This window comes from Rhinopithecus roxellana, chromosome 8 (genome assembly GCF_007565055.1).
Source record: "Rhinopithecus roxellana isolate Shanxi Qingling chromosome 8, ASM756505v1, whole genome shotgun sequence".
NCBI lineage: Eukaryota > Metazoa > Chordata > Mammalia > Primates > Cercopithecidae > Rhinopithecus > Rhinopithecus roxellana.
The window spans coordinates 41201874-41213520 of NC_044556.1; the positions used below are offsets into that span (position 1 = coordinate 41201874).

The window sequence follows — 11647 nt, forward strand, 5'->3', positions numbered from 1 at the left end:
TACTCTAGCCTGGGTGACAGAGCAAGACTCCATCTCAAAAAAAAAAAAAAAAAAAAAAATGTAGATTGGCTGGTGCAGTAGCTCATGCCTTTAATCCCAGCAGGATTTGGGAGAGGGAGGATCTCTTGAGGTCAGGAGTTCGAGAAACATACCTAGCAACAAAACATACATAGCAAGACCGCATAGTCCTGGCTACTTGGGAGGCTGAGGTGGGAGGATTGTTTGAGCCCAGGAGTTCAAGGCTGCAGTGCACTATAATTGCACCACTGCACTCCAGTCTGGGTAACAAAAAAAAAACAAAACAAAAAGGTAGAATATTATTGCTGTCAACGTAACAGTTCAAAGTGGGAAGTGCAGAGTAGTGGTGCAGCTCTGCCATCTTTAACATGAAGTTTTCATCTCTATGTCATGTCTGAAGTGGCTACTCCAGCTCCCACTGTCACATCTGTATCACACCTAGCAACGAGGCGTAAAGGAACAGAGTTTACACCCTTTTTTTCTTTTCTTTTCTTTTTTTTTTTTTTTTGAGACAGGGTCTCGCTTTGTCACCCAGGGTGGAGTGCAGTGGCGCAATCTCAGCTCACTGCAACCTCCGCCTCCCAGGTTCAAGCGATTCTCCTGCCTCAGCTTCCCAAGGAGCTGGGATTACAGGCACCCACCACCACTCCTAAGTTTTGTATTTTTAGTAGAGATAGGGTTTCACCATGTTGGCCAGGCTGGTCTCGAACTCCTGGCCTCAAGTGCTCCACCCACCATGCCTGGCCTATACCCATTTATTTTAAGAGCAGATCTGGAAGACGCTCATATCCATTGGCCAGAATGTAGTCACATAGCAATACAGTCACGTGCAAGTCAGGCTAGAAAACATGGTTGTTAACTGAGCAGCCATGTGTGCCCAGATGAAACTTCTATGCATTTTCTCATTAAAGGAAGATGGGAAGAATGAACACTGTTGGACAACCTGCAACCCCTGCCACAATCTCTTTTTTTTTTTTTTTTTTTTTTTTGAGATGGAGTCTCGCTCTGTTGCCCAGGCTAGAGTGCAGTGGTGTGATCTCAGCTCACTGCAAGCTCCGCCTCCTGGGTTCATGCCGTTCTCCTGCCTCAGCCTCCTGAGTAGCTGGGACTACAGGCGCCTGTCACCGTGCCCAGCTAGTTTTTTGTATTTTTAGTAGAGACGGGATTTCACCGTGTTAGCCAGGATGGCCTCGATCTCCTGACCTCGTGATCCGCCCGTCTCGGCCTCCCAAAGTGCTGGGATTACAGGCTTGAGCCACCGCGCCTGGTTCCTAGAAACCTTTTTCTTTTTTAATAAATGCCAAAATAACAAAATTAAGTCTTGCCACACTGCCCTGCCCTACCCTGTTTCCCCTAGGGCTGTCCTTTACTGGCACTCCTGCATATCCCCTAGGCCCTCTCATATACTCACTTGTTCCTTATCTGCAGTGGAGTTGCAGCAGAAGGACCGGGCACTGGTGGAGCTGCTGCGAGAGAAGGTTGGGCTGTTTGCTGAGATGACCCATTTCCAGGCCGAAGAGGATGGTGGCAGTGGGATGGCCCTGCCCACCCTGCCCAGGGGCCTTTTCCGCTCCGAGTCCCTTGAGTCCCCTCGTGGCGAGCGGCTGCTGCAGGATGCCATCCGTGAGGGTGAGGGAGCTCCCAGGGAAGAGTCTAGGCTCAAGCACTCACTGTCACAGAATATGGACATGTGACTAGACATGGACAAACACAGACAAGTGGGATGCCAACCCCATGAACCATAAACAGCCCTTAGTGCCTCTTCTGGGCCAGTTCCTGGGAAAGGCAGGGGAGGACGTGTGGTCCTTACTGCTGCTCCATATCGTCCATGCTGCATGGACTCCTGCTGCCTCATAGGCATTTACTGCCCTTTACTTCATCAGTGGTTGTGTGAGTGAAACCCCACTGCCAGTGCAGGGGGCATTCCCCTGGATGCCCGAGTGTCCCACATGTGGGGGTGAATGGCATTCCCCTCAGGGTCCTGTGTCATTCCTGCTCTCACCTCTTCCTCTTTCCCCACAGTGGAGGGTCTGAAAGACCTGCTGGTGGGGCCGGGAGTGGAACTGCTCTTGACACCCCGAGAACCAGCCCTGCCCTTGGAACCAGACAGCGGTGGTAACACGAGTCCTGGGGTCACTGCCAGTGAGTGCCAGGGCAGGGGACCAAGGTAGTAGGTGGGAGGGGCCAAAGCGAGTGGAGTGGTACCAGGGATCGAGTGGTATCAGGGCCCCAGGGAAGTGAGCTCAGCCATCCTTTTCTCCTTCTCAATAGATGGTGAGGCCAGAACCTTCAATGGCTCCATTGAACTGTGCAGAGCCGACTCAGACTCCAGCCAGAGGGTAGGTCCTCAAGAGGTTCTGGGACTTGGCAAGAGGGTGGGAGAGGGACAGCCAGCCTCTGGATCCTCAACACAAAGCTGTCAGGGGCAGGCACCCAGGATTTGTGTGCCTGCTGACTCCCCGTTCTTGCCCATTTCTGCAGGATCGAAATGGAAATCAGCTGAGATCACCCCAAGAGGTGAGATGGGAATTGATAGTATAGGAGACTAAAGGGAGGGTGTTCTTAGTCTGAGAAGTTAGAACCCAGTTTGGAGTGGGGTGGGGAAAGCGTCTATATCCAAGTATGTCTCCAGATCCTACTGTCCCCACACCTACCCTTGTTCAACTTTTGGGCAGTTCTCCCATCCTAAAGCTGGGGCCCTGTTCCCACCCCGTCTGTCCTCAGGAGGCGTTGCAGCGATTGGTCAATCTCTATGGACTTCTACATGGCCTACAGGTCAGTAGGGCAAGGGCTTGAATGGGGAAGGGGAGGAGCCAGGCTAGAGATGCCTGTTTAGGTAGAGCATGGTCATCCCAACAGGCCTTTCTAAATACCCTCCCAACCCAAGCTCTCCAGGAGCGATGACCTGGGCCTTGGAGGGTGAGGGCGAGGGGTAGAAGAGCACAGGGGCTTTTGATAAACCCTTCTGCCCACATTCTACCCCCAGGCAGCTGTGGCCCAGCAGGACACTTTGATGGAAGCCCGGTTCCCTGAGGGCCCTGAGCGGCGGGAGAAGCTGTGCCGAGCCAACTCTCGGGATGGGGAGGCTGGCAGGGCTGGTGCTGCCCCTGTGGCCCCTGAAAAGCAGGCCACAGAACTGGCATTACTGCAGCGACAACATGCGTTGCTGCAGGAGGAGCTACGGCGCTGCCGGCGGCTAGGTGAAGAACGGGCAACTGAAGCTGGCAGCCTGGAGGCCCGGCTCCGGGAGAGTGAGCAGGCCCGGGCACTGCTGGAGCGGGAGGCCGAAGAGGCTCGAAGGCAGCTGGCCGCCCTGGGCCAGACCGAGCCACTCCCAGCCGAGGCCCCCTGGGCCCGCAGACCTGTAGATCCTCGGCGGCGCAGCCTCCCTGCAGGCGATGCCCTGTACTTGAGTTTCAACCCCCCACAGGTAAGGTGGCCTGCAGTGGTGAACGGACCTGGGGTGGACATAAGGGTCCCTGGAGCCCAAAAGAAATTGGGCCGTTGGGGATTTGAGCCCAAATGCAATCAGGCAACTGACTTGAAGGATATTGAGATACTAGTTGGAGAACTGAAAAGAAATGTAGATGGGTGCAGGGGTGGAGGAAACTAACTCGGGTGGTGGTGCTGAAAGAGGCCAGTTGGTGGTGGATCTCCTGAAGGGGAGTCATGGGTGAGCCCCAGTGGGAAGAGCTGCTGCCTTCAGCCAAACAGAACTTCCAGTCTTCGCACTACTCAGTCCCTGGCCTGCTGTTCTTCCTGCCCACTGTCCACAGCCCAGCCGAGGCACAGACCGCCTGGATCTGCCTGTCACTACTCGCTCTGTCCATCGACACTTTGAGGACCGAGAGAGGCAGGAACTGGGGAGCCCCGAAGAGCGGCTACAAGATAGCAGTGACCCTGACACCGGCAGCGAGGAGGAAGGTAGCAGCCGTCTGTCTCCGCCCCACAGTCCACGAGGTGAGACCCTGGCGGAGACATGGACCAGAGGTAGAGTGCAGCCTGCGTACAGGCCTTTGGGCTTTGGCTTCCAAATGGGCCCTAACTGACCTGTGAGGCTTATAGTAACTCTAGGGAGGGACTTCCTGCTTTGTCTGATGATGAATGGTTGGTGGAACTCTAAGAAGCAGGAGGGGCCTCTCTCCTCCAACTGGTTGGTGATTCCCAACCTTTAGAAGTAAAAATAGGTTTTTTTAGAAAAGGCATGGTGGCTCATGCCTGTAATCCTAACACTTTGGGAGGCCAAGGCAGGAGGATCGCTTAAGCTCAGAATTTTGAGGCCAGCCTGGGCAACATAGTGAGACCCACCTCCTCTACCAAAAAAAAAAAATTTCATTTATTTTATTTATTTTTTTATTTAATTACTTACTTATTTTTTTATTATTATTTTTTGAGACGGAGTCTTACAATGTTGCCTGGGCTGGAGTGCAGTGGTGTGATCTTGGCTTACTGCAACCCCCGCCTTCCAGGTTCAACAATTCTCCTGCCTCAGCATCCCGAGTAGCTGGGATTACAGGCACCCACTACCATGCCCAGCTAATTTTTGTATTTTTAGTAGAAACAGGGTTTCACTATGTTGGCCAGGCTGTTCTTGAATGCCTGACCTCACGATCTACCTGTTTTGGCCTCCCAACAGGTTGGGATTACAGGCGTGAGCTACCATGCCCGACTAAATTTTTTTTTTTTTTTTTTTTGAGACGGAATTCTTGCTCTGTCGCCGGGCTGGAGTACAGTGGTGAAATCTCGGCTCACTGCAACCTCTGCCTCCCAGGTTCAAATGATTCTCCTGCCTCAGACTCCCGAGTAGCTGGGACTACAGGCGCGTGCCTCCAGGCCCAGCTAATTTTTGTATTTTTAGAAGAGATAGGGTTTCACCATGTTGCCCAGGCTGGTCTCCATCTCTTGACCTCATGATCTGCCCACCTTGGCCTCCCAAAGTGCTGGGATTACAGACGTGAGCCATTGCACCTGGCCTATTTTATTTTTTATTTTTATTTTTTAAAAATGGAGTCTCACTCTCACCCAGGCTGGAGTGCAGTGGTGTGATCTCAGCTCACTGCAACCTCCACCTCCTGGGTTCAACTGATTCTCCTGCCTCAGCCTCTCGAGTAACTGGGATTACAGGCATGCGCCACCACACCTGGCTAATTTTTTTTTATATTTTTTAGTAGAGTTGGAGTTTCACTATGTTGGCCAGGCTGGTCTCGAACTCCTGACCTCAGGTGATTCATCCACCTTGGCCTCCCAGAGTGCTGGGATTACAGGCATGAGCCACCGTGCCTGGCCCCCCCAAAAATTTTTTAATTAACCAGGTGTAGTGGCGTGCGCCTGTAGTCCTAGCTACAGGCAGTGAGAGTGAGGTGAGAAGATCGCTTGAGCCCAGCAGATTGAGTTGACAGTACTCTGTGATTGCGCCAGCCTGGGCGACAGAAAGAGACCCGGAGACCCAGACACAGGATCTCACTCTGAAATTTTTTATTTTAGAGACAGGGTGTTGTGCTGTTGCTGACGCTGGACTCAAACTCCTGGGCTTAAGTGATCCTCCCAAGTAGCTGGGGCTACAGGTGCATGCCACTGTGCCTGGGAAGATAGAGTTTTTTTTTTTTTTTTGAGACAGAGTTTTGTTCTGTCACCCAGGCTGGAGTGTAGTAGCACAATCTCAGCTCACTGCTACCTCCACCTCCCAGGTTCAAGCAATTCTTGTTCCTCAGCCTCCCGAGTAGCTGGGATTACAGGCGCGTGCCACCACATACAGCTAATTTTTGGCACTTTTACTAGAGATGGGGTTTCACCATGTTGGCCAGGCTGGTCTCCAGCTCCTGGCCTTAAGTGATTCTCCCACCTTGGCCTCCCAAAGTGTTGGGATTACAATCATGAGCCACCAGGCCAGTTTTTAAAGTAAAAAAAGTTTCAAAGACCTTCAAGTTTTTATAGTTGGTTCATGAAATAAAAAATTACCAAAAGCTCTAACCTTAAAGTATTTTGTACTTTTCTAATCAGATTGTATCTTTGGATACTGTAAAAGTGTATCTGGTTCCTAGATGTGGATACCTCACTTACCGCGTTGCCAGAGGTTTTCCTCTCACCCAAGAATTTACAGAACCCTGTCATCCCTTCACAGCCCCAGAGCCCCCTGAGCCTGCAGATGGGGAGGCATTAGTATAGGGGTACAGTTCCTCATGGGAGTCTCTGCTCACTCACTGGCTTTGTCCTGTCCCCCTTCAGACTTTACCAGAATGCAGGACATCCCGGAGGAGACGGAGAGCCGCGACGGGGAGGCTGTAGCCTCCGAGAGCTAAGGGGGCCCCTCACCCCTGCCCTGTGCCCCACTGAAGAACATTACTGAAGGGGGCTAACCTTGGGGACTCCAATTTGCCAATGATGAGGGAACATTTGAAAGAACTACAGATTGTCCTTGCCAGCTCTTGGGATCCTTAGATACCTGGGGCCATTTAAGAAGCTGGGGGAATTAGGCCACAACACCCCCTGGGGCATCCGAAAGCTACACCACAGATGCCAGTGGTTCATGCCTTCTTCCCTCCACTTTAGGAAAATTTATTTATTTATTATTAGTTATGGGGGGAGAGGGGAGATTTAAAGGACCAGGGACATGGGAACCAAGCCATAGGGATCAGAGGGCCTTGTCCTTGAACACTACTGGGGTATATTCAGGCTCATCCATGCAACTGCTGGGTTCTTGCCCTAACAACCCTCCCCTGCAACATCCATCTTGGAGGAGAGGCTGCAGCCACAGAACCCACTGCCCTTTAAATAAAGGAGGGCTATGGGCAGGGCCATGTCACTTTCTCCTCTCCCCTCAACCTCTTACTGCTGTTCTCCCTTTCTCTGTCCTTCATGGAAGCCCTGGGAGATAACCTGGCTTCCTGGAGTTGATGGACTAGAGGTTGGGGTGGCCATAATGGTTTGTTGGGGGTGAGGGAAAAAACCCACAGGGACCAGAATGTTTTGTTGTTGTTTTGTTTTCTTTTTTGTACCAAAGTCAACTGCACGTGTTTTATATTTTTAAGAGATCGTAGGCAATTAGAAATCGAAGCCTCCTATCTCCACATCTCTGAAGAAGTTGAGGGGTAGGGGAGACAATGACTTCTGCCTTCATCTGCAGTAACGGGGGGACCTAAACTGACCTATTCCCCAGCCATTTGGAAACAAATTCTAGGGTGGGTTGGGAAATCTCCAGGAGCCCTGACCTCATCTTCCACCTCAGCAACCATGACCTGAAACCTCAGCGTGAATTTGGGGGATTTTTCAATGGAACCCCTGCCCTCAAATGTCGACCAGCCCCAGTTTTTGTTTTTTTTTTTTCTGCCAATTTTGTTGTTTAAAAAAAAAAATCAGGGAAAATTAAAAACCTGGAACTCCGTAAGGTACTGTCTCCCATAATGTCTGCCAATTCTGAAGAGGATGGTAGGAGAGAACCAGGCAGTGACCTAAGTTCCTCTGAAAGGGGCCTTTTCCTCTCACCACAAGGACAGCCTCTGCCTCACTGAAGAGAGCGGGCACTGACAACAGTAACCACTGCAAATCTTTTTTTGTTTGTTTTTTTAATTCACAAACACAAGGATAAAAACAAAGGGGCCATACAGGTTCCAATGCTGGGAACTCCAGTATCAGGAAACGTGTGTTCATCGTATTTGTATGCCATGCTCAGCAGTCACCTCCACCTATTGTCCCCATCCCCAGTGTTATTCATTGTCAGATCCAGCCCCCACAGGGCCCTTGTTCATCTCCATGATGTCGGGCCCTGGGGTTACCCGTCACAGGAGCTGCTCATTTACTGTCCCTCTTTGAGAGGCAGTGAGAGATGAGCTGGTTTCAGTTCTTGGTTTTAGTTGGTTTTACTTCCTGTTTTCCGGTTGGTACTTTAGGGCTGTGGGGGGAGGGGAGGAGGTGAGAATCTAGGGTTGTATAAATGCTGGTATGAATTCACATCCCTGCTGGAGCCTGTGGGGTCAGATTAGCAGAAGGGGGCTCAGGCCCTCAGCTAGAAAGAGGAATTTAAGTCATGTAGGGAGCAGGCTGGGTGAGCAGCCAGCACCCTCCCCTTCTGTAACTCTCATCCACCAACATCAAGCCTTTACAAGATGCTTTCTCAGCCATTAAGGGGATCCTGAGAATGGGGAATTGTTCTCATTTTATGGGCAGGGAAACCTAGGTGCACAAAGCTTGCTAGGCCAGGAGGGGACTGGCCTTCTTAGTTCCAGTCCACCACTTTTCTCCTTTGGCTACTCTGCCTAAACATACCAGGGCTGGCTGGGTGCAGTGGCTCACGTCTGTAATCCCAGCACTTTGGGAGGCTGAGTTGGGTGGATCACTTGAGGTCAGGAGTTTGAGACCAGCCTAGCCAACATGGTGAAACCCCATCTCTACTAAAAATACAAAAATCAGCCAGGCGTGATGGTGGGCACCTGTAGTCCCAGCTACCTGGGAGGCTGAGGTGGGAGAATTGCTTGAACCCGGGAGGCGGAGGTTGCAGTGAGCCGAGATTGTGCCACTGCACTCCAGCACTCCAGCCTGGGCGACAGAGCAAGACCCTGCCTGGAAAAAAAACAAAAACAAAACAAACACCAGGGCTGCAGATTTCATACACAGGGACACAGGGCTCAGCAGCTGTCTGCCAGGTCAGCTGGAGGCAGCTCAGACCCAAAGCTGTGAGGGTGGCACCTTTAGGTAGGAAAGGAAGGTAGGTGGGGGTGGGGTGAGGATATTAGATAGCATGCAGAGACCACCAAGAAAGGGGAATGCAGGCTCTCCTAGAATCCCCGACAGATCCAGTGAGAGATGCTGGTCAGGACAGGACAGAACGCGGAAACCTGGAGACAGCCCAGAGTGGGTGTGAAGTCCCCCGCTGCTTTCTTCCAAGCAGTGCTGTCCCTTCTGCCACCCTGTACCAACCCCCTCCTACACACGCGCGCATGCATGCACACACACACACACATCTTCAGCCCCAGAACATGGGGCACAAGCATTTGTCTGATGTGGTTGCTCCTGAGAGCTAGGCCCCTTCCTCACATCTTTGACCATTGTGTCCCCTGTCCCCTCCCTAACCCACTTTTGGGAACCCACGGCCTTAACCTCTGTCCCTCCTGCTGAAGTTTCAAAGCCATCTGGCTTTGTATTCCAGGGACCCAGGGACCAGGTTCTCACCAAAACATTGCCTTCCTTCCATTCCAAGAGAAGCTCCAGGCTGCCTGCTCTGCCCAGCCCTCCCTTCTCCATCCTCCAGCTGCACCCTCCTCCTTCCACTCCCCCACAAGAGTAGGTCTTTGTGCATGCGTTCATCTCTAACTTGGACCTGTGTATACTTTGTCAATATTTACCTCTGGGGCCCATAAAGCAGAGATGCCCCCAGAGGAGCCAATATCCGGAGCCCAGCAAAGCCGTCAGAGGGAGCTGCTGGGGTGGGAAGATGGGTGCTTAGATGGGGAGGGATTTTCCATTGCCTGCATGGGCTAGGAATAGACCTGGAGTTTTGGAACTAGTTTAAACATCATCAAAAAGAGGAAATTAAACAAGAGGCTAATTAAGTTCCTTTCACATTGCTTAATCTGTTGTGAATTGGGTGCCTCTTTGGAGCCTCCTCTGCCCAGCAATTAAAGGAAGTGGGACAGGGGGCACCTGGAAGCACTGTGGCCTTACCCTTCACAGGGGGCTCTGCACTTAATAAGGTGGCACTGCTCCCAGCTGCTGTCCCAGGGCCTGAGCAGCCTGTGTCCTCATAGGTTACAAGTCATGCCAGAGAGCCTGGGGGTGGGGCAGTGGAAGTGGGAGCTCTACCTCATCTTCCCTCTGCCTCCCTCCTTTCTAGGGTCTGCCTCCCAGAAAATCCTTCTGATGGCTAATCTTTATCATTGATGCATCTCAAATACAGGAACCAAAGAGGAGCCCCTGTCCTGAAGAACACACCTTCAAGAGGGTCTTAGGGGCCAACCTCTGAGTTCTTTATGTGAGACTTTCATTATACCCCACCTCAGAGCATATACAACCATTCCAGATGAGACATGGTTCCCCATCCCCATCTCCCAGCTGTGCGCTTATTTCCTCCTTTCTCTGTCTCCATTTTACACAGGGTGTAAGAATAATAGCTCGACCGGGTGTGGTAGCTCAAGCCTGTAATCCCAGCACTTTGGGAGGCAGAGGCGGGTGGATCACTAGAGGTCAGGAGTTCCAGACCAGCTTGACCAATATGGTGAAATCCTGTCTCTTAAAAATACAAAAAAATCGCCAGGCGCGGTGGCTCAAGCCTGTAATCCCAGCACTTTGGGAGGCCGAGACGGGCGGATCACGAGGTCAGGAGATCGAGACCATCCTGGCTAACACAGTGAAACCCTGTCTTTACTAAAAAATACAAAAAACTAGCCAGGCGAGGTGGTGGGCGCCTGTAGTCCCAGCTACTCGGGAGGCTGAGGCAGGAGAATGGCGTAAACCCGGAGGCAGAGCTTGCAGTGAGCTGAGATCCGGCCACTGCACTCCAGCCTGGACCACAGAGCGAGACTCCATCTCAAAAAAAAAAAAAAAAAAAAAAAAAAAAAAAAAAAAAAATCGGCCGGGCGTGGTAGTGGGAGCCTGTAGTCCCAGCTACTCGGGAGGCTGAGGCAGGAGAATCGCTTGAACCCGGGAAGCGGAGGTTGCTGTGAGCTGAGATCATGCCACTGCACTCCAGCCTGAGCGACAGAGCGAGACTCTTGTCTCAAAAAAACAAAATAAATAAATAAATAATAGCTAACAGTGTATTTCACTGTTAAATCTTCAGTAGCCCATTTTACAGTTGAGAACAGTGAGGTACAAAAAGGTAAAGTAATGTGCTGGAGGTAAAGGTGTGAATCCAGGTGCTCTGACACTCAAATTGATACTCTGGGCTTTGCATTTGGGGCAGGCAGGAAGAGTAGCACCACTTTCTGAGGTCTCCGCTTTTCTGGCTCTACCTGCAGCCTGTTCTCCCAGCCCCCTCCCCTTTTTAATCTCTCACCTCCCTTCACCCCGCGCCCCCCATGTCTTTGATTTGTCATTATCTTCACTTCTTTCAAATCCTGATACAAGGGGAGACACACAGGCGCTCTGTCAGCACCAGGGTTTTACACCCAGGGCCTGGCAGGTGCTGGGAATTCCAGCAGTACCCCACACCTGGCATCCCTTCAGGGGAACTACAGTTTTTGCAGCTGAGGCCTCTGTGGGCAGCAAGTTTCTGTGGTCACCACTGAGATGGTAAAGTGGGGACAGGGGAAGCAGACATTTTTGGCCTTGATACTGGAGAAAGACAAGGGATACCCTGTTTTGAGGTGGGGAGTGGGTACAGAGGGACGGGGCACTGACCTCTGATTCATTAGCCTAGAACCCTTAGGGAAGTTTTTCTAGATATTTTTGCAGAAGGCAGAAATGGAGCAATGAATCCTTTTGTTCCATACTGCACTGGAGGTGGAACTGGGATAAAAGGTCAAGACAATTTGTGGATAATCCAGAGGTTTATTCTCAGATCCTCTTCTTTCCCATCTCCAAATAAAGACTTAAGCTTTGTCACACCCAGCTCTGATCTGGGCCCCCGCCTCCCCCATTCACCACACCCAGAGTTGGGGATCAAAGATCAGACTTTTCCCTGCGGGCGCTGCAGCCT

General features: G+C 51.5%; 1 protein-coding gene across 13 annotated transcripts in view; it reads left to right on the top strand.

Annotated features, from left to right (window-relative positions):
• Positions 1-7398, top strand: part of ARHGEF2 (Rho/Rac guanine nucleotide exchange factor 2) — a 57641-nt gene extending 50243 nt beyond the window's left edge. For 8 of the 13 annotated variants that reach the window (XM_010368095.2, XM_030936561.1, XM_010368099.2 and 5 more), the window contains 8 exons: positions 1447-1647; positions 2041-2160; positions 2290-2357; positions 2500-2535; positions 2743-2793; positions 3005-3448; positions 3795-4008; positions 6244-7398. In XM_010368095.2, coding sequence (XP_010366397.2) covers positions 1447-1647; positions 2041-2160; positions 2290-2357; positions 2500-2535; positions 2743-2793; positions 3005-3448; positions 3795-4008; positions 6244-6317 — 1208 coding nt within the window. In that variant the 3' untranslated portion in view covers positions 6318-7398. The remainder of the gene's footprint in view (positions 1-1446; positions 1648-2040; positions 2161-2289; positions 2358-2499; positions 2536-2742; positions 2794-3004; positions 3449-3794; positions 4009-6243) is intronic. The other 5 variants (XM_030936563.1, XM_030936562.1, XM_010368097.2 and 2 more) reach the window with 1 other exon arrangement.
• The last annotated feature ends 4249 nt before the right edge of the window (positions 7399-11647 follow it).